A 27,459-nucleotide genomic window follows, 5' to 3' on the forward strand; every position below is an offset into this window, starting at 1 on the left:
TTCCTATACACTAACAACAAAAAATCGTAAAGAGAAATTAAGGAAACACTCCCATTTACCATTGCAACAGAAAGAATAAAATACCTAGGAATAAACCTACCTAAGGAGGCAAAAGACTTATACTCAGAAAACTATAAAACACTGATGAAAGAAATCAAAGATGAAATAAATGGATGGAGAAATATACCATGTTCTTTGATTGGAGGAATCAATATTGTGAAAATGACTATAGATTCAATGTTAACAACTCTTTCAATGTCAAGTGACTAGGAATTTATTAGAAATCTGTGCACTGAATCCATTAGCCAAGGACAGAAAATAAATGGGAAATGTGTGCTTACAGGAGAGAACATGTGCTCCCATCAGGCTACAGGACAGGCCCTGCTCCACTCTTCAGAGCTCAGGCTCAGAGAGAACCTGGAGAGCCCCAGGGTACAGTGCCCTCCCACACACTTCTGGCACAGTTTTGCCCAAGTCAGTTGTGGCTACAGAAATGACCAGATGAATAGAAGATGGGTCTAGGAGGAAAAATAGGAGTGGATTTTTAAAAAATCTTTACAGAATACTCAAAGTGGCCTTCAGTTCCAGAAAACAAAGTTCCTTCCTACTTTAGGACATTTATATATCTCTACAAGTGGGAAGGTCTTGCCACCTCTGGCACAGGTGTCAGTCTGTTATTATAAATATAATATAAATAAAATATTCTATGTTATTCTGTATTATAAATAATTCTATATTATAAATTGCATATTCTATAGCATAAAATATTATAATTCTATAATATAGAATTACCATTCTATATTATAAATATGAAATAATAAATGGGTTATTTATTCCCTGAAAGCTTTTCTAAACTTCTCTCTCACCCCCAATCCTCTGGGCTGCCCCCCCCCCCAAGCAATCCAGCTTGAATGGGTTCACTGGGACTCTGTAGCAAGGGAGTGAAGGTCCAGGTCCTTTCCAATCTCCAGCCAGGGACAAAGCTCTTCTCTGAGCAGGCACTCACCAGCAGGCAGAAAAGGATTTGTTTTGCAGTCCTTTTCGTCTACCTGCCCACTAGAGCCACTAAGATCTGGAAAATGGGCAATGTTTAAGTAAAAAGTAAATGTTTTTTAGTAGTAAACATGTATACTTCCAAATACAGTCACCATTTCTTGTGATGAGGATTGATAAAATAGAGGGCATCCACTTTGAAGATGGACAGACCTAGATCCAAATTTCTGCTCTTTCATGCTCAGTTATGAGGCTATAAGCAAATTCTGTCCTCTCAGTTTTCTCATCTGAAACATGAGTTCAGAATCACCCATCTCACAGAGTTGTAGTGAGGATCAAATGGGATGGTGTGTAAGAAAAGCCTATTGCACATTATATGCTCAATAAATAGTAGATGTTATTATGTGAGGAAAGATGGAAAGAACATAACATTTTCTGGGTGCCTGTTATTTGCCTTGCATTGTGTTTAGAGCTTTGCATACACCATCTCGTTCTACACACACACAAAGCTGTGAAATAATTGTTAAAGATAATTTTTTAAGTTAAAACCATGACTCTCATACAAATATAAAATGAACTTGTATCAAATATTTTACTTAACTTACTATAATTAATAAGAAAACTAGTAAGATACTACAACTGATTCAAGGAGAATTAAAAAAACACATATATAGACAATCAAGAATATTAAAATGAATTTATAAGTAGATGATATTGGTTGATATTCACAGGGATATCAATCACATTCCACTGGACAAAATATATTTGAATCTCTATGTTCAAAAATCATTTGCATTACTATACTTTTTCTATAATTTACAGAGTTGTAAAATAGCTCAAAGGCATGAAAGGGGCAGGCCCTTGTAGAATCAGATAATCTGGAAGGGTTATCAGACATCCTTTGTATTTTTGTTCATTTCAAAATTTTTCACAGTATATTCTGACATTAACCATTATTATCCCCATTTGCAGTTGACAAACAAAATCATAGTGACTGTGTGATTTGTCTACAGTCACAAAAAGTGTAATTGGCAGTGTATGGATTCAAACTCATCATTCATCACTCCAAAATTAGAGTGGCTTTATTTGAAGTACTTGGATTTGTTTTTTCTTTTATTTTCAGAGGATGAACAATCAATATATACGTCGAGAAGTCTTCTGCTCTGAAACTTGTCATGAGCTCAAAAGCTTCTGGGAGAAAGAAATTAGCAAACAGACTGGTTACCGGGAACTGGAGGAAGATCGTCAGGGAAGGAGTGCCCTGAGAAAGTATGTGGATTGTTTCTTTACTATTTTTTAAGGTAGATTTCCCCAGAAATATACCAGATGTGAAGATGGGGAAACTGAATTGTTTTCATTACCTACTGTTCTAATAATGCAAATATTGGAGGTAGTATGGTCAAGTCGGTGTAGCCACAAGACAAAAGGAGAATGAGGCTTAGAAGGAAGACATTTATTATACACACAGCTTTCAGAGAGAGTATCACTGCATGACATTCAGGGCCACAGGATAAGCACCAGGTTTTGGCCGCGTGGCAGAAGATGAAAGCAGAGGGAAAGTCTAAGCCAGAGCCTTTATCAGGGTTTCCAAGGAAAAGGAAAGGAAAGGCAGAGTAAACAGTTTAAGATTGGCTAGTTTGAATAATTCCTGAGGGTTGTGAGATTTGGGGATCATCTTTAGTTGCCTGGTGCCTGGCCTGGTCCTGGGATGATATAGGGCAGGGGAAATATGGCTTTATCTATGAGAGTTAGATAAGGAGGTGGTTAGGGCCACAGACTCAGGATTGGTTGACATGCAGAAGAAGGCTAGCCCTGTCAAGGGCAGCCAGAAAGCTTTTTAAGATGTCAAAATATCATAAAATATAGATAATTAAAGACATGATTAATTCATCTACTCATTTAGTCTTGCTACCATCTATATCAGAGTTTCTCAACCTCAGCACAACTGACATTTAAGGTCTTATAATTCTTTGTTACTAAGGCAGCTGTCCTATGCTTTGTAAGATGTTTAGCAGCATCCTTCAAAACATTAGATGCTGGTAGGACTCCCCTGCCACATTGTGACAACGAAAAATAACTCCTGACATTGCCAAATGTCCCCTGGAGGGCAAAGTTGCCCCTGATTGAGAACCAATGACTTATAGATATGAACAAGCTTTTTTTGGTGCAAACAAAAATGAGTTTCTGTTATTTATATCTTAATGAACTGAAAAAATCTCTTCCTCACCCTGCCTCTGTTGCAATCCTTAGCACACAAAGATACACTAAATTTCTGAGTTAGGTCAACAGATGTGTATAAGTGTGAAAGATCCCACATCTGAGATGATACATATTAAGATTCTTGGGGGAAGAATAATGTGATCTTCCTCTTACTGGCCGTTGAACTTGTTCTAGTCAAAGAAGTCTGCTGAGAGGGGAACGTTTATTTACGTGAGAAGACATGTGTTACAAGTGTCAACATTGCTCTGACTAAAAGGGCCAGCACCTGCTCTCATACATGTAGTGCCCTGGAGCAGACGGATCAGCTCAACTTTTCAGGGACTGTCTGGGTTCTCTGTCCCTAAAATGGGAACAGCCTAGCCAGGCTGTCTATTTGCTGAGATGCCCACTTATAAGTGGAATCATATCTGTATGTTCTGCTGGACAGCAAGGCATGTGCTTCCATGTTTCTGAGTATGCTGAGCTACAAACATGTGTAATTCACATGTGTTGCACGAACATTAACTTCTAAAAAATTTTCTTCAGCTCCTGAGGGGAAATAGCCTCTCTCTATATCCAGAGAAGAGCTCTACCATTATTCCAGTTACATTCCTGGTTGTCCAGCAAGAAAAACCAGGTTTTTCTAAATGCTAAAAGAGTTACATGTTAGAACATCCAGTCCTGAAGAGTCCAGGGGAGCAAGAAGAGTCAGTTGTATGGTCCCTGCCATCTTCCTTCCCTAGTCCTGGCACACAAGCCCACTGGGAGCCAGATCCTCACATGAGCCCTGTACTGCATCTTCCTTTCCAGAAACCCTGGCGTGTGGGATTAAGAGCAAAATTTGCAATATGATCTGACTTTATAAATATATAGATGCAGTTTATCCATATGTATAGGGAAAGATTAGAAGAAAATACTCTAAAATATTAAGAGGGTTATTTTTGACTGGTGGAATGGCAAATTTTGTGTGCATGTGTTCTTCTATTTTTTCCAAAGTTTCTAAAATGATACTGTACCATAATATAATTAGGAAAAAAGTTATTAAAAAAAAAGCAACCATTTGCAAATGGCCCATAGAACAAATGAATTAATTATCCAGGCTCTAATGTGCCCCCTAAAAAGACTCCCTTCAGAGTTTGGAGCAGTTTTCTCTTCCTTCTATAGCCAAGAGAATAAATCTTCAAAATGTGCTCATCATGAAACGTTTTAGCATTGTCTCTCCCAAATAAATGTTTGAAGATGGAGACAGAGCTGCTGCCTTGCTCAGAGAAGAGGAAAATCAGCAGAGGCTGGAGGAGGAGAGGCAGCTTCTATGGTCTCCTCCTCTGTTCTTGAGTCTCACTTACCAGAGCTGTTGCCCCCTATCAACTATGAATATAAAACCCAAAAAGCCTTCTTAATTTGGTAAACAATGAATGACAACATAGTGGTTTTGTTATTATTTTTGATAAAAAACAAAAACAAAACAAAAAATACAGCCACATATATCCCAGATGAACCAAGTTGTACAGAAAGAATATAAATATTTTTAAACCAAAACCAGAATGTCAGAATATTTGCTAAAATATTGCTTATGTAAGCAAACAGTTTGAAATATTGCCCTAGAATAATTATCTTCCAGGATACACTTGACCAGACCAATGAATGGCATAAAACCTTGGGTCCCTATTTCACCTAAGGCTATGGCTTTCCAAAATGCTTATATGTAAGTGCATAACCTGAGACATACACATAACACTGACACCTTTTGTTATTTTACCCTCCATTTATAAAAGTGGCGATTTCAAGCCACTGTGCAATCAAGAAATGTTCTAAATGAACAGTAGAAAACAAAAACCTCAAAAAAAAAAAAAAAAGAAAAAAACCTCAAAAATTTCCACCAATGCCTTTGCTGATAGCAGAACAGAGCCAATAATGCCTTATGTTCCTCAGCTGGGCTAACTGGCAAGGCCTTGTGCCAAAGCTGGGTATAGTGGAAACAGGTGTTTCACCATGGACATGCTCATTAGCACATGCCTACGGGTTCACTGACTGAGAGGAATGCAACCAGAGCTGCAGAGAATCCATTTACCCTAGGAACACGTGTGTGTGGAAGAAGCCCTGGTGGTGAGATCACAAGGCAAAGTGGGTGGCCTCAGAACTAGAAACCCTCTTACTCTCTCTGAGTCTGGCTAGAAAGAAGCAACCCAGCAGGCATCAGTCCCCTGGAGAAGTTGAAATCTGTTTGCAAATAACTGATTGAGGCAATTTGAGAGAAGTCAAGTGTACTGTAGGTACAATGAACAAATCTCCTGGTGTGTTGGGACAGTCCAGGTGTACGTATATCAATTTGTTATAATTATGAATTGTGCTCCCTTTTATTTCCAAAGTATCTCAATTTAGATGATAAATTATACGAACACCTAAGCCTAAATAACCAGCCTGTAACTATAACTGAGTAAATGTACAATGCTTATATGAAAATAATAATGTTTTAATGCAAGAAGTATGATCTTCAAAATACCTCTTCAGAATTTAGCAGAGCTCAGAGTGTCTAAGTGAGGAGAGGGGTTTATCAGGTCTCACCCCAAGACCACTCACCTCCCTCTGCTTTGATTCCTACTTATCAGTTATGTCAATCAGGATGCTTTCAGAACAGGTAACAAAATATCCAACTCATAATCTCCAAGCCAGGTGAGATCATCATTTCAAACTTTTTATAAGATTTAGTCTACGAAAAATAACCAGTGAGAAAAATTTTAGTTAGTTTTTTCATTCAAACTGAGGGGGTGAGGTATATGGCTGGTAAACTGAGTTGTTCAGAGCAGTATGCTGAGCTGCCCCGTGACCAGATCCAGCTGGTGAGCTGAAGGTCAAAGGGAACCAGGATGAGGCCCATCTCTCCCCACTATGGAAAAACCACTGTAAAGGCATGTTCATTATTACACAGGAATAGGGGCAGCAAAAGCATCATCTGACCTTTCATATTAAAACAAAAGCACAGAGATTATGATTATAGTGTGAAATCTGAATTGGGAGATCAAGGACTCGGTAAATTATAACTTCCTTGATGACAAGGATTATTATTTTACTGCTCTTCTTTACATATTGGGGTAGCCACAGATGTGCTCTAAACTTGCAATGGGGAGAAAGTTGACTAAGAGCCCTAGGTGCTGTCTTTCTGGATCTGCCATTTTATTTGAGCTGAGGCCACATTTACCCCTGACTGCTCTAGCCAATGACTGAGCATGGCCGGGGTAGCTAGTCCTGGTAAACTCCTGTGTGACAGAACTCCTCTACTGGGAAACTTTTACCCAGGGACTCCTCACCAGCTCAGCTAAGCTTTCTCAGAACTATGCTGTGGTTCGGGCCTTTTCCTACCCAATCATTCCTTACTTCTCACTCTCCTTTCACAGGTGTTAGACCAGCATGCTAATCTGAAGGCTATCCCTTACCATTTCTGTTTCTTCCCCCAACCCCTCCTTTATTTTTCATAGTTGATTCCTTTGAATCTGCTTCTTGGAGGACCCAAACTGACACATATCTTTAGGGCCTAGCAAGCACATGATAGAAAAAAAAAACTAATTATGTACCCAGTTGATCTTCTGTGGTTATTAATAAGGACATTGTGATTCTGATTTGTGATTCTGGCTTATGGTTCTTAAAAAGAAGTCCTCCTTTCTAGTCAAATCAAGCAGAATCTGTGTTCCTAGATACTAATTACAACTCCTTCACAAATCAGATGAATCTAGAACAATAAATAGTAAATATCATTTGGTCTCCTTTTGAAAAGTGAGGTCAATATTTCTAGGCTTAAGGAAAAAAATGTTCTCTTCAAGTTTAATGTCAGTTTTATTGCTCCTCTGCTGTATCTGACTCTGCATACCAATTTTTAAGCATTATCTTTCTCATATTGAACTTCCTTACTACAAAAGAAAAGATCCATATATACACTTATATTCACCGGCTTACTGAGAGCACAAAGATAAAGGGAAGCAACACAGTGATGAAAGACATTGACCAGAAAGGGGCAGGAAACAGTCTAAATACTCATAAAATAGGATTTAATGGGAACTAGGTAGTTAGTGGCATCTATCATCCATCTGGCAATAAATGGTGATATAGCTAATACAAAAAATGAATAAATGTGTCATAAACCCCAGATTCCTAAATTCTTTTCCTAGAATAAATTCATCATTCCAAATGTGTTGATTTGGTTCCTCCAAGAAGCAGAGGGCAAGATGAAATTAGATGGGTGTGAGATTTATTGGGGGAAGCACCTGTGAGAGAAAAATGGGAAGCAAGTTTTGGTGTGCTGGTAAACATTTAATGACTGTCTCTCTGTGGAAAAAATGTATACACATATATATGTACATAATTTTATCATAAATTTTACTTTTATAAAGATGTGTGACATATACTTTACAAATAAGAAGAAAACATGCAATGCTCTTTATTACACATTTCATATGTCCAACTGATTCTCACAGCATCCTTCTATTGGTTTTTGTCAACCTTTCGTCTGTATAGCCAACCTATGGCTGCAATTCAGCCATGATGGGACAAAATCAGACAACGAATAAATGTTTAATTACTATACAATTCAGCAAAGTCAGATTGTTAAGGATGATAGTTTTCTAGTGCCGGAAGAGCTTTTCCACATTCTTTTTTTGCCATTCACAACATAATAGTTATAGAAGACAGGGCACACTTCTAAGTTTAATCTGCACTATTAAGATTTTCTCCATCACTTTTTTAAATCTAGATGAGGGATCAGCAAATATTTCCTATAAAGGACAAAGTAGTAAATATTTTGGGTTTGTGGGTCAAGTGCTGTATGTTGCAACTACTCAATCCTGCCATTGTATGAAAGCAGTCACAGACAATATGTCACAAATGGGCAGGGCTGTGTTCTGATAAAACTTTATTTACAAAAACAGGCAATTGGCCAGCAGGATCTCTGAGTAACACATTTTCATACCCACCACACCAAGGAAAGGTTAAAGCCCCTTTAATTAATGATGAATTCATACTATATTATGTCCCTACTATTCAATGAAACATACAGGCAGCAACCTTTATTACTGAGCCTTAAAAGACCCCAGGTGCCAAAAGTCATGTACATTTGGAGGCAGAATTATTATCAGAGATGCTTAACAACGGGAGCTTGTGAGCTTGGATATTTCCCAGGTTGGAGAGGTTGATTGCAAATAAAATAACAAGATTATTATTTAATAACCATAATGAAGGAGTATAATTATTAAAATTACGAATAGGTGGATCTCAATATAAGGTCATATAATCTCAATAAATCATCACTTCTTAAGAAAAATGTGCATGGATCTATGTCCACTAATGGGAGAGCAGCAGTTACATGTTTTATCTTCCCTTTCAAACCGGCAAACTATATTTCTATGTCATTCATTCTATTTAAAGTTGAGGTAGAATGAGGATGATATTCCCCCATGTCCCTATTCTCTCAATGTTTCAACTTTTAATCCTTGGTTGCTAATGTGCTTAAGCAACATCACCACCAAACAACAGGCCAACATTCCAAATTCTTTCCATTCTTTCTTGGGTCCATAATTGAGCAGAGTTTTACATAAGAAATTTCTTGGAGTCAGTTTGATAATAGGTGTCTACAGCTTTCAAAATATTTATACCCTCTAGTTATTCACCTCTGGGGATCTCTTCAAGGAAAGTAGATTGGTATATGGAAAGAGTATTAATTATTATCATACTAATTTTAGGGTTATTTACAAGAGTAAAAAATTAAGGTTGAATCCAATTTTTCTTTATTCATTATTGTGTATTCTAATTTATCCATAATAATCATGCATTGCTTTAGCATTGTTATGAATTGTGTCCCCCCAGATTCATATGTGGAAGTCCTAACCGCCAGCACCTTAGAATGTGACTGTATTTGGAGATAGGGCCTTTAAAACAAGTGACAGTTAAAGTGAGAGCTTTTAGGGTGGGACCCGATCCAAGTAACTGTTGTCCTTATAAGGAGAAGAGGATACGATACACAAAGAGACACCAGGGATGCACAAACACAGAGGAAAGGCCACATGAGGATGGAGCAAGAAGGACATCTGCATGTAAAGGAGAGAGACCTTGGGAGAAATCAAACCTGCTAACACCTTGATCTTGAACTTTCACCCTCCAAAACTGTGAGACAATAATTGTCTGTTGTTTAAGCCAACCAGTCTGGTATTTTGTTATGGCAGCCCTATTAAATGAATAAAATGATTTATCCAACTTAAGAAACTAACCAAGCATATACATTTTTTAACATCTTTATTGAAGTATAATTGCTTTACAATTGTGTGTTAGTTCCTGCTTTATAACAAAGTGAATCAGTTATACATAAACATATATCCCCGAATCTCCTCCCTCTTGCGTCTCCCTCCCACCCTCCCTATCCCATCTCTCTAGGTCATTGCAAAGCACCAAGCTGATCTCCCTGTGCTATGTGGCTGCGTCCCAGTAGCTATCTATTTTACATATGGGAATATATTAAGTCCATGCCACTCTCTCTTCGCCCCAGCTTACCCTTCCACTTCCCCGTGTCCTAAGGCCATTCTCTAGGTCTGTGTCTTTATTCCTGTCCTGCCCCTAGAATCTTCAGAACCATTTTTCTTTAGATTCCATATATACGTGTTAGCATACGGTATTTATTATTCACTTTCTGACTTATTTCACTCTGTATGACAGACTCTAGGTCCATCTACCTCACTACAAATAACTCAGTTTTGTTTCTTTTTATGGCTGAGTAATATTCCACTGTATATATGTGCCACATCTTCTTTATTCAGTCATTTGTCAATGGACACTTAGGTTGCCTCTATGTCCTGGCTATTGTAAATAGAGCTGCAATGAACATTGTGGTACATGACTCTTCTTGAATTATGGTTTTCTCAGGGTATATGCAGAGTAGTGGAATTGCTGGGTCGGATGGTAGTTTTATTTTTAGTTTTTTAAGGAACCTCCATTCTATTCTCCATAGTGGCTGTATCAATTTACATTCCCACTAACAGTGCAAGAGGGTTCCCTTTTCTCCACACCCTCTCCAGCATTTATTGCTTGCAGATTTTTTGATAATGGCCATTCTGACTGGTGTGAGGTGATATCTCATTGTAGTTTTGTTTTGCTTTCTCTATGATTAGTGATGTTAAGCATCCTTTCATGTGTTTGTTGGCAATCTGTATATCTTCTTTGGAGAAATGTCTATTTAGGTCTTCTGCCCATTTTTGGATTGGGTTGTTTGTTTTTTTGCTATTGAGCTGCATGAGCTGCTTGTAAATTTTGGAGATTAATCCTTTGTCAGTTGCTTCATTTGCAAATATTTTCTCCCATTCTGAGGGTTGTCTTTTCATCTTGTTTATGGTTTCCTTTACTGTGAAAAAGCTCTTAAGTTCATTAGGTCCCATTTGTTTATTTTTGTTTTTATTTCCACTTCTCTAAGAGGTGGGTCAAAAAGGATCTTGCTGTGATTTATGTCATAGAGTGTTTTTCCTCTAAGAGTTTTATAGTGTCTGGCCTTACATTTAGGTCTTTAATCCATTTTGAGTTTATTTTTATGTATGGTGGTAGGGAGTGTTCTAATTTCATGCTTTTATATGTAGCTATACAGTTTTCCCAACACCACTTAGTGAAGAGGCTGTCTTTTCTCCATTGTATATTCTTGCCTCCTGTATCAAAAATGAGGTGACCATATGTGCGTGGGTTTATCTCTGGGCTTTCTATCCTATTCCATTGATCTATATTTCTGTTTTTGTGCCAGTACCATACTGTCTTGATTACTGTACTTTGTAGTATAGTCTGAAGACAGGGAGCCTGATTCTTCCAGGTCCGTTTTTCTTTCTCAAGATTGCTTTGGCTATTTGGGGTCTTTTGTGTTTCCATACAAATTGTGAAATTTTTTGTTCTAGTTCTGTGAAAAATGCCATTGGTAGTTGGATAGGGATTGCATTGAATCTCTAGATTGCTTTGGGTAGTAGAGTCATTTTCACAATGTTGATTCTTCCAATCCAAAAACATGGTATATCTCTCCATCTATTTGTATCATCTTTAATTTCTTTCATCAGTGTCTTATAGTTTTCTGCATACAGCTCTTTTGTCTCCTTAGGTAGGTTTATTACTAGTTATTTTATTCTTTTTGTTGCAGTGGTAAATGGGAGTGTTTCCTTAATTTCTCTTTCTTATTTTTCATCATTAGTGTATAGGAATGCAAGAGATTTCTGTGCATTAATTTTGTATCCTGCTACTTTACCAAATTCATTGATTAGCTCTAGTAGTTTTCTGGTTGCAACTTTCGGATTCTCTACGTATAGTATCATGTCATCTGCAAACAGTGACAGCTTTACTTCTTCTTTTCCAATTTGAATTCCTTTTATTTTTTTTGCTTCTCTGATTGCTGTGGCTGAAACGTCCAAAACTATGTTGAATAATAGTGGTGAGAGAGGACAGCCTTGTCTCTTTCTTATCTTAGAGGAAATGGTTTCAGTTTTTCACCATTGAGAACTATGTTGGCTGTAGGTTTGTCATATATGGCCTTTATTATGTTGAGGTGAGTTCCCTCTATGCCTACATTCTGGAGGGTTTTTATCATAAATGAGTGTTGAATTTTGTCGAAAGATTTTTCTGCATCTATTGAGAGGATCCTATGATTTTTCTCCTTCAATTTGTTAATATGGTGTATCACATTGATTGATTTGCATATATTGAAGAATCCTTGCATTCCTGGGATAAACCTGACTTAATCAGGGTGTACGATCCTTTTAATGTGCTATTGGATTCTGTTTGCTAGTATTTTGTTGAGGATTTTTGCATCTATGTTCATCAGTGATATTGGCCTGTAGTTTTCTTTCTTTGTGACAGCTGGTCTGGTTTTGGTATCAGGGTGATGGTGACTTCGTAGAATGAGTTTGGGAGTGTTCCTCCATCTGCTATATTTTGGAAGAATTTGAGAAGGATAGGTGTTAGCTCTTCTCTAAATGTATGATAGAATTCATCTGTGAAGCCGTCTGGTTCTGAGCTTTTGTTTGTTGAAAGATTTTAAATCACAGTCCCAATATCAGTGCTTGTGATTGGTCTGTTTATGTTTTCTATTTCTTCCTGGTTCAGTCTCGGCAGGTTGTGCTTTTCTAAGAATTTGTAGATTTCTCCCAGGTGGTCCATTTTATTGGCATGTAATTGCTTGTAGTAATCTCTCATGATCCTTTGTATTTCTGCAGTGTGTGTTGTAACTTTTCCCTTTTCATTTCTAATTCTATTGATTTGAGTCTTCTCCCTTTTTTTCTTGATGAGTCTGGCTAATGGTTTATCAATTTTATCTTGTCAAAGAACCAGCTTTTAGTTATATTGTTCTTTGCTATTGTTTCCTTCATTTCTTTTTCATTTATTTCTGATCTGATCTTTATGATTTCTTTCCTTCTGCTAATTTTGGGGGTTTTTTTGTTCTTCTGTCTCTAATTGTTTAGGTGTAAGGTTAGGTTGTTTATTTGAGATGTTTCTTCTTTCTTGAGGTAGGATTATATTGCTATAAACTTCCTTCTTAGAACTGTTTTTGCTGCATCCCATAGGATTTGGGTCATTGTGTTTTCATTGTCATTTGTTTCTAGGTATTTTTTGATTTCCTCTTTGATTTCTTCAGTGATCTCTTGGTTATTTAGTATTGTATTGTTTAGCCTCCATGTGTTTGTATATTTTACAAACTTTTTTTCCTGTAATTGATATCTAGTCTCAGCGTGTTGTGGTCAGAAAAGATACTTGATACGATTTCAATTTTCTTAAATTTACCAAGGCTTGATTTGTGACCCATGATATGATGTATCATGGAGAATGTTCCCTGAGTACTTCAGAAGAAAGTGTATTCTGTTGTTTATGGATGGAATGTCCTATAAACATCAATTAAGTCCATCTTGTTTAATGCATCATTTAAAGCTTGGGTTTTCTTATTTATTTTCATTTTGGATGATCTGTCCATTGGTTAAAGTAGGGTGTTAAAGTCCCCTACTATGATTGTGTTACTGTCGATTTCCCATTTTATAGCTGTTAGCATTTGCCTTATGTATTGAGGTGCTCCTATGTTGGGTGCATAAATATTTACAATTGTTATATCTTCCTCTTGGATTGATCCCTTGATCATTATGTAGTGTCCTTGTTTGTCTCTTATAATAGTCTTTATTTTACAGTCTATTTTACCTGATATGAGAATTTCTACTCCAGCTTTCTTTTGAATTCTATTTACATGGAATATCTTTTTCCATCTCCTCACTTTCAGTCTGTATGTGTCCCTAGGTCTGAAGTGTTTCTCTTGTAGACAACATATATGTGGGTCTTGTTTTTGTATCCATTCAGCCAGCCTATGTCTTTTGGTGGGAGCATTTAATCCATTTTCATTTAAGGTAATTATCAATATGTATGTTCCTATTAAGATTTTCTTAATTTTTTGGGTTTGTTATTGTAGGTCTTTTCCTCCTCTTGTGTTTCCTGCCTAGAGAAGTTCCTTTAGCATTTGTGGTAAAGCTGGTTCAGTGGTGCTGAATTCTCTTAGCTTTTGCTTCTCTGTAAAGGTTTTAATTTCTCTGTCGAATCTGAATGAGATCCTTGCTGGGTAATCTTGGTCGTTGGTTTTTCCCTTTCATCACTTTAAATATGTCTTGCCACTTCCTTCTGGCTTTAAGAGTTTCTGCTGAGAGATCAACTGTTAACCTTATGGGGATTCCCTTGTATGTTATTTGTTGTTTTTCCCTTGCTGCTTTTAATATTTTTTCTTTGTATTTAATTTTTGATAGTTTGATTTATATGTATCCTGGCATGTTTCTCCTTGGATTTGTCCTGTATGGGAATCCCTGCACTTCCTGGACTTGATTGACTATTTCCTTTCCCATTTTATGGACGTTTTCAACTATAGTCTCTTCAAATATTTTCTCAGTCCCTTTCTTTTTCTTTTCTTCTTCTGGGACCCCTATAAGTAGAATGTTGGTGAGTTTAATATTGTCCCAGAGGTCTCTGAGACTGTCCTCAATTCTTTTCATTCTTTTTTCTTTATTCTGCTCTGCAGTAGTTATTTCCACTATTTTATCTTCCAGGTCACTTATCCGTTCTTCTGACTCAGTTATTCTGCTATTGATTCCATCTAGAGAAGTTTTAATTTCATTTATTGTGTTGTTCATCGTTGCTTGTTTCCTCTTTAGTTCTTCTAGGTCCTTGTTAAATGTTTCTTGTATTTTCTCCATTCTATTTCCAAGATTTTAGATCATCTTTACTATCATTACTCTGAATTCTTTTTCAGGTAGACTGCCTATTTCCTCTTCATTTGTTAGGTCTGGTGGGTTTTTACCTTGCTCCTTCATCTGCTGTGTGTTTCTCTGTCTTCTTATTTTGCTTAACTTACTGTGTTTGGGGTCTCCTTTTCACAGGCTGCAGGTTCATAGTTCCCATTGTTTTTGGTGTCTGCCCTCAGTGGCTGTTGGTTCAGTGGGTTGTGTAGTCTTCCTAGTGGAGGGGACTGGTGCCTGTATTCTGGTGGATAAGGCTGGATCTTGTCTTTCTGGTGGGCAGGACTGCATCCGGTGGTGTGTTTTGGGATGTCTGTAACCTTATTATGATTTTAGGGAGCCTCTCTGCTAATGGGTGGGGTTGTGTTCCTGTCTTGCTAGTTGTTTGACATAGGGTGTCCAGCACTGTAGCTTGCTGCTTATTCAGTGGTGCTGGGTCTTAGCATTGAGGTGGAGATCTCTGGAAGAGCTTTCACCATTTGATATTACATGGAGCTGGGAGGTCTCTGGTGGACCAATGTCCTGACCTTGGCTCTCCCACCTCAGAGGCACAGGCCTGCCACCCGGCCGGAGCACCAAGACCCTGTCAGCCACATGGCTCAGAAGAAATGGGAGAAAAAAAGAAAGAAAGAAAAAAGAAATAAAATTATTAAAATAAAAATTTTCTAAAGTATTAAAATTTAAAAATTAGAAAGTGATTAAAAAAGAAAAAGAAGAAAGACAGAAAGAAAAAAGAAAGAAAGAGCAACCAAACCAAAAAAGAAATCCACCATAGATAACAAGCATTAAAATCTATATTAAAAGAAAAAAGCACAGAAAAACAGACAGACAGAACCCTAGGACAAATGGTAAAAGCAAAGCTATATAGACAAAATCGCACAAAGAAGCATACCCATACACACTCACAAAAAGAGAAAAAGGAAAAAAATATATTTATGCATCTATTTTAAAGAAAGGAAGAGAGCAACCAAATCAATAAACAAATCTAGCAATGATAATAAACTCTAAATACTAAACTAAGATAAACATTAAACCAGAAGCCAGTCAGTCACATACAGCAAACCTCAAGTCTACTCTTGCTCCCAAAGTCCACTGCCTCAATTTTGGGATGATTCATTGTCTATTCAGATATTTCACAGATGCAGGGTACATCAAGTTGACTGTTGAGATTTAATCTGCTGCTCCTGAGGCTGCTGGGAGAGATTTCCCTTTCTCTTCTTTGTTTGCACAGCTCCTGGGGTTCAGCTTTGGATTTGGCCCCACCTGTGCATGTAAGTCTCCTGAGGGCATCTGTTCCCACCGACAGGATGGGTTTAAAGGAGCAGCTGATTTGTGGATTCTGGCTCACTCAGGCTCGGGGGAGGTCGGGGTACGGAATGCGGTGTGAGCCTGTGACAGCAGAGGCCTACGTAACGTTGCAACAGCCTGAGGTGCACCGTGTGTTGTCCCAGGGAAGTTGTCCCTGGATCACGGGACCCTGGCAGTGGTGGGCTGCACAGTCTCCTGTGAGGGGAGATGTGGATAGTGACCTGTACTTGCACACAGGTTTCTTGGTGGCTGCAGCAGTAACCTTAGCGTTTCATGCCCGTCTCTGGTGTTTGTGCTGATAGCCGCGGCTCACGCCTGTCTCTGGATCTCGTTTAGGCGGTGCTTTGGATCCCCTCTCCTCGCGCACCCTGAAACAATCTCTTGCCTCTTAGGCAGGTCCAGATTTTTTCCCGGACTCCCTCCCAGCTAGCTGTGGTACACTAGCCTCCTTCAGGCTGTGTCCACACAGCCAACCCCAGTCCTCTCCCTGGGGTCTGCCTCTGAAGCCCGAGCCTCAGCTTCCAACTCCTGCCCACCCCGGAGGGTGAGCAGACAAGCCTCTGAGGCTGGTGAGTCCTGGTTGGCAGTGATCCTCTGTGTGGGAATCTCTCCACTTTGCCCTCTGCACCCCTGTTGCTGCGCTCTGCTCTGTGGCTCCGAAGCTTCCCCCGCCCCCCGCCACACCCCGTCTCCGCCTGTGAAGGGACTTCCTAGTGTGTGGAAACTTTTCCTCCTTCACCACTTCCTCCCAGATGTGCAGGTCCCATCCCTATTCTTTTGTCTCTGTTTTTTCTTTTTTCTTTTGCCCTACCCAGGTACGTGGGGGAGTTTCTTGCCTTTTGGGAAGTCTGAGTTCTTCTGCCAGCGTTCAGTAGGTGTTCTGTAGGAGTTGTTCCACGTGTAGATGTATTTCTGATGTATCTGTGTGGAGGAAGGTGATCTCCACATCTTACTACTCTGCCATTTTGAAGGTCTCCCCAAGTGTATACTTTTTAATACTAGTGTCCTTCACACTTAGGCTCCTAGACCTGCTCTCCAGAGAAAACTGACATTAAGTTTCTCATATATCTCTCTCCAAAACTTTAGTTTTATAAGCAAATAAATAAGCGTGCTGTATTTTTATGCAAAATGGGACCTACACAATCTTCAATACTCTGCACCTTCCTTTTTTAATTAAAAAATTTTTTTATTGGAGTATAGTTGCTTTACAATATTGTTTTAGTTTATACTGTGCAGCAGAGTGAATCAGCTATACATATACATATATCCCCTCTTTTTTTGATTTCTTTCTCATTTAGGTCACCACAGAGCACTGAGTAGAGTTCCCTGTGCTATAGAGTAGGTTCTCATTAGTTATCTATTTTATACATAGTATTAATATGCACCTTCCTTTTTTAACTTATGCTATCTTGGAAGTTTTTCTATATTGGCACTTTCAGTACTTCTTTAATGTTTTCCACAATAATGATGTGACAATTAATTTAAACAATCACACTGAAGGACATTTAGGTTGTTTTTCATTTTTTGGCTTTACAAACAATGTTGTAATAAGAATACTTGTACATACATTTTTCATACATGGATAAGCATTATGGGATAATTTCATAGAAATGAAGATATGTCAAAAGATGAGTGTTTTAAATTTTGATAACTATTGCCTCCTTGTTTTGCAAAGACGTTGTTTGAAACTTCCACTCTAAGTATGGGAATGCCAATTCCCACAGTCACTCACACTGTGTGTTGTCAAACTCTTAATCATTGTTAGTCTGACAGGTGAAAATGGCATCTCACTGTTTTAAAATGAATTTAATTAATTACAGGTTTGGTTGAGATCTTTTCATATGCATAGGAACTAGCTGGATTTCTTCTTCAGAAACTGCCTTTGTATAGCCTCTGCCTGTTTGATTATAGACTTTCTTTTTCTTAATTGATTTATAAGCACCATGCATTTCTTTTCTTTTTGTGTACAGATCTATGAGTTTGACAAATGCTCAGGGTCATGTAATCACCACAGTCAAGATATAGAATAGTTCCATCACTCTGAAAAATTCCCTTATGCTTCTCCTTTGTGGTCAACTCCTTTCCCAATTTCCAGTCCATAGCAGCCACTGATCTGCACTTCATCCCTATAGTTTTGCCTTTTCCAGAATGTCATAAATGAATTATACAGTATGTAGTCTTTTGTGTCTGGCTCTTTTCACTTAGCACAATGTACTTGGGATTTATTCTTCTTGTTGTGTGTATCAATTGTGTATATCCATTCCTTCTCATTGCTGAGTACTTTTCTGTAGTAGGGATGTATCACAATTTGGTGATCCAGTCCCCATTGAAGGACATTTAGGTGGTTTCCAGTTTTTGGTGACTATAAATAAAAGTGCTGTAACATTCACATATAGATTTCTGTGTGAACATAAATTTCTATTTCTCTTGAGCAAACAGGATTGAAATTACTGGGTCATAGGGTAAGTGTATGGTTAACTGTATAAGAAACTGCCAAACTGTTTTACAAACTGACTGCACCGTTTTGCATTTTAATAGCAATGTAAAAGAGTTCCAGTTACTCAGCATCCTGGCCAACACTTGGTTTGAGTTTTGTTGTGAGGGTTTTTTGGTTTGGGGGGGTGGGGGTTGGTTTTTGGTTTTGCCAGGGAAGGTGGGGGAAGGAGTTGGTTTTGGGTTTTTTTTTTTTTTTTTTTTTTTTTTCGGTATGTGGGCCTCTCACTGTTGTGGCCTCTCCCGTTGCGGAGCACAGGCTCCAAACACGCAGGCTCCGGACGCGCAGGCTCAACGGCCATGGCTCACGGGCCCAGCCGCTCCGCGGCATGTGGGATCTTCCCAGACCGGGGCACGAGCCCGTGTCCCCTGCATCGGCAGGCGGACTCTCAACCACTGCGCCACCAGGGAAGCCCGGTTTTGGTTTTTTTGTTTGTTTTGTTTTGGTTATTCTATGAAGTAAGTGGTACCTCATTGTGGTTTTAATTTGCATTTTCCTAATTATGTTGAGCATCTTTTACATGTTTATTTGCCACCCATATAACTTCTTTAGGAAAATGTCTGTTCAAATATTTTCCCCATTATATTATTTTCTTATCATTGAGTTTGAAACTATATATATTCTGGAAATAAGTCCCTTATCAGATATGTGACTTGCAAATATTTTCTCCCTGTTTGCAGCTTGTCTTTTATTCTCTTTACAGTATCTTTCACAGAACAAATTGTTTTAATTTTGATGAAGTCCCAAATTTTTTATTCTTTTATGAATCATGCTTTTTGTAATGTATATAAGAATTGTTTCCTTATCCCAAGGTCATGAAGATATTATTTTGTGGCTTTTTTCTTGAAGCCTTGGTCTTACGTTTTACATTCATGCCTATGATCCATTTTTAGTTAATTTTGTATAAGACGTGGAGTGTGGATCAAAGGCCTTTTTAAAATATGGATATATAATGTTCCAGCATCATTTATTAAAAAAAAAATACTATCCTTCCTCCATTGAGCTGCCTTTGTACCTTGTCAAAAATCAGTTGGCTATATTTGTGTATGTTTATTTCCACACTATTCTGTTCCATTGAGCTATTTCTTCCTTCACCAATGCTACACTGTCTTGATGATGGTAGCTTTACATTAAAGCCTCAAAATCATGTAGTATGAGTCTCCCAACTTTCTTCCACTTTAAAATTGTTTTGGCTAATTGACTTCTTTTGCCTTTCCATATAAAATTTAGAATCAGCTTGTTGATAGCTACAGAAAAGTCCTGCTTGGATTTTGATTGATATTACACTGAGTCCACATACCAAGGTAGGAAGGAATAAATTTTGGAGAAAACTACATATTCATAGACTGCTCATTACTCTATTGATTTTTTTCTTCATTAATTTGTAAAAGCCATTTATTTCTCTTAAAAATTATTCTTCAGAAGGAAAAAAAACACCAAAACAAAAAAAGCTGCTCTGGACCAGCAGATGTATAGACAAATGCACTAACCACTTATATTGTTTCCCCTCCTCAGGCTCAGAGAAGAATGGAAGCAGAGACTGGAGAAAAGGCTGGGGATGTTGGACAATCTTGATGGGAAGGAAAAGCAGGCAAACACTGTGGGCTGAGAGTTTCCTGTCTCATCCACTTCAAAGATTACAAGCCACCAAGGGCACTTTTCTAAGAGAAAAAACTGACACGCAAATTATGTTGACTTACTAAGCAGGACACTCTCTATTTGCTCTCCCATTTGTGAGGGGATTTACATGTGAAACCTCCCCCAGTGCTAATGGGAGTCTTTATCCAACTCAATCCTCCCTGCCGCAGAGGACAGGATGACCTCCAAGGGCTAAGAAGCTCGGGTTATCTAACATAAAAATCTCTTTGAGTTAACATGTAATGTAATTTATTTCCACATTTTCTTCTTATGTAAAAAAATCTTGTTATTTTATCCAAGCTTACCAGGGGCAATGACCTTGTTGAGAAACTGGCTTACCTAGGTCTTCTGGAAAAACATAGTCATACAATCTGTTTTCCTGTTTTCCCTTTTTTGTGAAGACAGAAATGCTACTGCTTACAGAAAGAAAGCTGTTATTATGAAAAGAATAATTTTTTAACATTATGGTTTGAAAATGAACTGAACTAAATTATTTTCTCTTCATATAAATTGGTTTTTTTTAAACAAACATTTAATTAGAAACATGCAGTGAAAGCAAAATAATGCTTAATAAACTTGGTTGTCGTGCCCTCACTGGTGTGTGCCCTGTGTTAACTCCCTCACGCCTGTCGTGGTTAGTTCTCTGCTGCTATAGCAAGTGCCAGCTCCAAGCTGTCTTTAGAATGTTTTGGAATTTATAGTCACTTTCACTGCAGCCTCCTCTCAGGCCCAGAGCGTGATCACGCTCACAGATCAGGAGGGACTCTGTCAATCACAGGAACTAGGGCTCCTCTTCTGCTCTACCCAGGGATTCATCACAGGGGACAGGAGCAGAGTGGGAAGCCTGAGGCAGCCAAGGAGCACAGATGGCCAGAGGGACCCAGAGAATGACACAGACAATGCTGGGGAGGGTATCAGAGCACTCACAGATGTTATGTGGTGGCATAAACTGCTGTCCCTATAAAACTAAAAGAGATCCTATGGCTGAGAGGTCCACAGGGTGGCAAGAGGGTTGGAGAGGTGATTCCACATCCCCACAGTTATGAGATCCAGGGTACAATGTTCAGGTCTTTGCTCTAAGCTCTTATCCAATTCAGATATAACAACTAAGCAGTAAATTACAGCTGGGAAAATCTGAGCAAAGTTTGGGAAAAGAAGCTAATAATAAAATAGAATTTTAGTAAGGACAGAGAACCATGGGAATAGATAGCAGGATACATAACCCCATCTGAGAGTCAGCGAAAGCCCCCTGAGAAACTGATGTTTAAGCTGAGACATAAAAATGAGTAAGAGTCATGCAGAAGAAAAGAAACAGCATGTTGTGAAGAACTAAAGAGGAGCAGGAGGGCTGCAGTGTGGTGGGGGCCTGGGAGTCCTTCCTGGGAGGTGAAGAACCAGGAAGCATGTCTGTGACACAGAATGAGGAGGGCAGCTGTTTTATAGGAGAGTGGAGACATGAGCAGGGGCCTCTGGAGCCCAAGCTAAAGATCCTGCATTGATCCACAGGGGATTAGGAAGCCATTGACAGATTTTAGGTAGAGAAATGAACAGATTAGGTTTGCATTTTTAATTTTTTCAGATTTTGTCTATACATACATATGTATATAATTTTATATAAGTGCATAAATATGATCATATCATATATGCTGATATGATTTTATTTGTTTTTATTAACCTTTTATCCCTTGTCTTTACTGTCTTGGCTTGCTCCCTCCCTTTTTTCTGCACTCTTTACCATCAGCAACACTTGTACCCCCCTTACCCATATTAATTACCTAGTCTGAGTCCTCCTGTAGTTTTCTCTGTGTTCACATACACATGTGCAGACACACACACACTCACTCGCACACTCACATACACACACAAACACACACACTCACTCTACATCTAAAGGACTTTGTGTGAATGTGTTTGTGTGGTAACAATTTATAAAATAAGATCATATCACATTTTCCTGCATCTTGCTTTCCTCACTCAACTGTTCCTGATACAAATGCTTTGAAGTCAGTTTGGCTCCAGTATATATTTTTAATGGGATCATATTATACCATGATGTGGATGTTCCATAATAAAGTCAACAATTCTTTTAGGGATGGACAATCATGCTACATCCAGGTTTTTGTCATTTGAACAATGCAGCAGTAAATACTCTTGTTCACAGGTCCTTTATTCTAATGGTTTTGAGCTGGAAAGTAAACTGATTTCCAGAAATGGGAAATTAGAAAAAACAGTATTGCAGTTTCTTTTAAAATGTCACTAGAACACTTCCCAAAAAGGCTGACGAAACTCCCCTATGAACCAGCAGTTTACAAGAGTACCCTTCTCCCACATTGCTGCCAGCAATATGTATCATAGTTTTCTTTTTTTTTTAATAGATCCCTTATTGGAGTATAATTGCTTCACAACACTGTGTTAGTTTCTGTTGTACAACAAGGTGAAACAGCCATATGCATACATATCTCCCCATATACCCTCCCTCTTGAACCTCCCTCCCACCCTCCCTATCCCACCCCTCTAGATCATCGCAAAGCACCGAGCTGATCTCCCTGTGCTATGCTGCTGCTTCCCACCAGCCAACTATTTTACATTCGGTAGTGTATATATGTCCATGCTACTCTCACTTCGCCCCAGCTTCCCCCTCCCCCCCACCCCATGTCCTCAAGTCCATTCTCTACGTCTATGTCTTTATTCCTGCCCTGTCACTAGGTTCATCAGTACCTTTTTTTTTTTTAGATTCTATATATATGTGTTAGCATGTGGTATTTGTTTTTCTCCTTCTGACTTACTTCACTCTGTATGACAGACTCTATGTCCATCTACCTCACTACAAATAACTCAATTTCATTTCTTTTTATGGCTAAGTAATGTTCCATTGTATATATGTGCCACATCTTCTTTATCCATTCATCTGTTGATGGACATTTAGGTTGGTTCCATATCCTGGTCATAGCTGTTTTTAATTTTTTCTAATCTGAGGGGAGTTGAGTGACATCACTTTGTTTCTTTGACCATTAGTGATTGGGGTTTCTTTTCATTTATTTGTTTATTAGTTTAATTTCCTCATCTGTGAATTACCTATTCATACCTATTGCCCATTCTTCTGAGGTTTGCCTTCCTACGTCAATATGTACAAACTCTTTATTCATTGTAAAACTTAACCCCTATATTGTCATTTGCATTAGAAGTCTAAAGGGCAGGGAAGGCTCACTTAAACACCCATTATCAAGCCTGAAAACCTCAAAGCTATAAAGGTAAAAATAGGCATATTTTTATATGTAAAAATGAAAAGCTTATATGTGCTAAAATATACCACGAGCAGTGGCTTTGGCAGATTTGCAAGTTTAAATGATTACTCAGCTACAGTTAGGAAAACAGATTAGAGGTGAAATGGTAGGAGACAAATTAGAATGCTGTTTCCGAGGTCTACATGGCAGAGAATGAAGATGGGCAGATAGAGTGGGTAGGTCTTGCAAGTTGATTGAATGTAAGGGAGCAAGGCACAGAGATTTTAAAAATATAGATGTTAACTTATTTTAACTAATGTTTAATTAACATGAGTTAAGTAAAAAGAATGAGCCTAAAAAGACAGCAGAGCTTGTTTTGTTACCAGTGGGAATCTTGGACAAGGGCCCAACCCCTTTAACTGTGGTTTTCTTGTCTATAGTAATAGGCTTGGGCTTGCTATAATCTATTTCTTGAGGTGGTTGAGATTAAATGCACAGATGTAAAATCTCCTAGAGAGGAGCTGGAACAGAGTGAGTCCTCCATGTACCTCAACTCTCTGCCTCATTCCATTCCTTGCTCTCACTGGGCTGGGTCCATGGAAAATGCAATGGGGCAGTGGTTACCAAGCCTGTCTGCTGGTCAAAATCACCTAGAAAACTGATTAAAATTTATGGATATCTGGACTCCACTCCCAGAGATTCTGATTCTGTTGGTCTGGTATGGGACTCAGGGATTTTTGTATTGTTATCAAGCTACCCAGGAGACTCTGATGCTTAGCCAGACTTGGGAATGTCTTCTCCAGAGGGCACAGGATTGAGTGGAGAAAGACAATTAAAACCGAGTCAGTCACCAGGGTGTACACTAGATCTCCAAAACTTAGTCATCCTGCACAACTGAAACTTTATACCATCTTCCCATTTCCCCCAGGCCCCAGCCCCTGGCAACCACTGTAATTTAATAGTACTATATTGTATATTTGAAATTTGTTAAGAGAGTAGACGTGTTCTCAGCACACATATACATACAGATAAAGGTAACTATGTGAGGTGATGGAAATGTTAACTAGCTTGACTGTGGTAATCATTTCACAAAGTATATATGTATCAAAACATCACATTGTATATCTTAAATATACACAATTTGTCAATTACACTTCAGTGAAGAGGGGTGGAAACTGAGTCAGCATGGAAGGCCATAAGAAGGGCACATGAGATGTTATGGAGGGTCCAACCTGGGAGAGGCATGGAGGTCTCACAGAGAGGGTGAGATGAGGCCTTGAAGGAGAGGGAACAGCATTCTTCCTCAAGAATGAGCTTTTTTTAACTGGAGAGATGGGTTGGGGTTAAACGGGGAGGCCCTTGAAATGCTGGCTAAGGAGTTGATGAGTCTCCAAAGGCAATGGAGACTCATTAGAGGCTTTTAGGCAGGGCAGTAACTTGCTAAGAATTTGTCTTAAGTGACTGAATGAAACACCCTTGGCAGCAGTGTGGAGAATGCACTCTACAGGTGCTAGGGATAGTCTTTGTTAAAACTATGTTTATCCAAACAACTTGATTTGGAAAATATACCCCTTATGTGACCTCTACTCCATTCAAGGTAAGTGAAAATACAAATAAGAATGTGGTCTAAAGTGATTAAATATAGAGACCAAAACATGACTAATTTGTCTTATGCTGTGACTCAAAAAAAAAAAACCCTTAAGCTTACAGCTTTTTATTTCAAAATTAATTAGCACATTTCCTTTAATAACCCTGTGTGAAACAAACTGAAAATGGCAAAATCTTGAATTGCACCAAATTAGAGATGACCTCAGCCACCCAAAAAGGCTTTACTGAATTTAAACCACAGCTTTATTTATGATTGATAATAAGTAGTTATGAAAGGTCTTTTGTCTTTTGGACAAATGATTTAGTATCAGTGACAGAAGAAATGAAAGTAGAAAGTATCTCTTTTCACAAAAGCAATTAAATAGTAAAATTGTGAAGAGCTCTCAACATCCAGATCAGCGCCCAAGCCCTCAGGCTGTTTTTGGTTCAGACAAGTGGAAACACAGTGCCCAGCCAGGAGACAACATGGCACTTGAAGGCTTTGCTACCAGAGACATGGTGGATGGGCATAGAGTGAGGGGTGGACACTGGTTAGAAAAGATTTACTGTCCTATGCTTTCAGATGAGATGGGCAGCACCCGAAGACCTAATAAATAATCTTTAGATAAATCAAAGGATTATTTGCAACTCTGGGCCACCTCCCCCAAACACCATGAGCACTGAAACACTGCTGAAATGCAGGTGAAGAACAAAGCCAGGCTTCCCCAGAGGACCACAACAGGACAGGAATGAGGAGCCCCAGGCAACCCCCTCAGCTTTTGCTTGCCAATGTGCCCCTTGAGAACATAGATGCTAAAGGGGGAAGATAGGATTCCCCCATGCCAGGAACCTTAGATTAATTATTTTAGAAAATAAAAGTTTTCTTTGAAGAGAGTAAATAACTGCACTTGTAATACATAATTTCTGATTGTAAAAATAGACAAGTTTGTGGTAAAATTTCAGGAAAGTAAAAAGCTTATAAAAATCACCCAAAGTTCACCAACCAGCAATAAACACTGCTAATATCTTTTAAACTTTCAAGCATCCCTCTATTTAGATATATTATCTTTCAAAAAGATAAATAATTTTTCAAAAGTGTAACCTTACCACAAATTATTTTTTACCTGTTTTTCCATTCAACAATATATTCTGGACATTGTAAAATTGATTAAAAAATCTTTTGTACACCATATTTTTGTCAGCTGTGTATTATTTGCATGTAAATAATTAATTTAAACAATTCCCTTTTGACAGACTTTTTAGTTTTTCACTACGAAGGACATTTCAATGGATGTTATTTTCTTTAATTTTTTTTATATATCTGTCCAATTATCTACTTAAAATAAACTCTAAGAGGTGGAACTGCTCTGTCAAAGAGTGACCATGCAAGAGAAGACAACTCTTGGCTCATACTAGACCCCTTGGTACTGGTGCTGTTGGTTTTGCCTGACCAGTGTCAATTCCCCCTTTCCCTTATAACAGACTGTAATGGGGTGGCGGATGGGGTAGAGGCCCATCTCCAACTCACTTTGCATGTGGTACAGAGAGGTATCCCCACCCCTAGGCCTGTGATACAAGCCTGGCTGATCAAAGAAGTGCTAAAGATCAGTGCCCAGGACCCAAATAGGTCCAGGGTCTGGGCTGGAACTATAAGATCTGCCAGCAATAAAGCCGATGGAGCCTGAAGCTGCTGTCAGTCACCACGGGGACAGTGCTGTCCATGAATGAAGCCAAAGCACAAGAAGGCAAAGCTGAGAGATGGGGAGGAGGGTGGACTTTATTTTAGTCCTTGGATTCAGACAGATCTGGAGCCAACTTCACCCCTAGACCATTTGATTTCTTCACCCTTTTTTTTTTCTTAAAACATTGTAGTTGTCTTTCTCTCTCTTGTAAACAAAAAAAAGTAAAGAGTAAGGAAATAATGGTTAAAGAAAAAAAAGTCCTTCTCTGGACCTAGTTCCCAGTACACAGGCACCAGCCCCAGGGCCCTGACTAGGTTGCACCTAATGATACTGCCTGGATGTCTGGCTACAATGACTGAACCCAGGCTAGATATTGGCCCAGAGCCTGGCCAGAGACAAGCACATCAGCACTAGTGGCTGCCCTGGGAAAGGAAGCTCCTCCCGTGCCTGCACAAAGATGCTCACAGAGCCCTGGCTCATTTCCTTCTATGTTCTGGAGAATAAGAATCCCATTTAAAGGTGGGGGTGGGGTAGGGGGCTGCTCAACTAAGTGTGAGACACTTTAGACTGAAGAAATATAATCAACTTCATTTTTTAGTGTTTACTGCTGAACTTCTCAGATGTATTAACATACTAATATGCATCAGGCTCTCCAAAGGCTCCATGTGGTCTGGATCTTCAGAGTATGGAGGGAAGTGGGGGAGAGGGGGGCCTCTGGCCAGCTAGCCCACAGGCTACCAGTTAAGAGTCCTGGGCTGCACCTTCCAAGCTGAAGACCATAGGCAAGTCACTTAACCTCTCTGAAACTCAGTTCCCTCATCTCTGAAGTACCTACCTTATAGGGTTACTGTCAAGATTAGATAAGCAGAGTGCTTGAACAATACTTGAAACACCAAAAGACTGCAATAAATGTTAGCTATTAACATTTTAGCATTAAAGTCCACAATGTACTTTTCCCATTATTACCTCATCTGAGGACTCTTATACCCAAGTCCAAGTCCAAGAGGGCAGTGAGCAGATCATACTCTACGTCTACTGACCTGGCAGAAGGCTGGTGGAGAGGAGGT

At 38.8% G+C, this 27,459-nt stretch overlaps 1 protein-coding gene across 1 annotated transcript; it reads left to right on the forward strand.

Annotated features, from left to right (window-relative positions):
* Window positions 1-2,119: 2,119 nt before the first annotated feature.
* On the forward strand, window positions 2,120-19,870 carry FAM240B (family with sequence similarity 240 member B). The gene is made up of 2 exons (XM_060102665.1): window positions 2,120-2,262; window positions 19,777-19,870. Exons 1-2 carry the CDS (start codon window positions 2,120-2,122, stop codon window positions 19,868-19,870), a joined length of 237 nt encoding a protein of 78 aa, XP_059958648.1.
* The last annotated feature ends 7,589 nt before the right edge of the window (window positions 19,871-27,459 follow it).

The sequence above is a fragment of the Mesoplodon densirostris genome, chromosome 6 (genome assembly GCF_025265405.1).
Source record: "Mesoplodon densirostris isolate mMesDen1 chromosome 6, mMesDen1 primary haplotype, whole genome shotgun sequence".
NCBI classification, from domain to species: domain Eukaryota; kingdom Metazoa; phylum Chordata; class Mammalia; order Artiodactyla; family Ziphiidae; genus Mesoplodon; species Mesoplodon densirostris.

Coding starts and splice junctions, on each gene's coding strand:
- FAM240B (XM_060102665.1), top strand. CDS start 2,120: ATGAACAATCAATATATACGTCGAGAAGTCTTCTGCTCTGAAACTTGT. Junction 2,263..19,776: donor GGAAGGAGTGCCCTGAGAAA/GTATGTGGATTG, acceptor TCCCCTCCTCAG/GCTCAGAGAAGAATGGAAGC.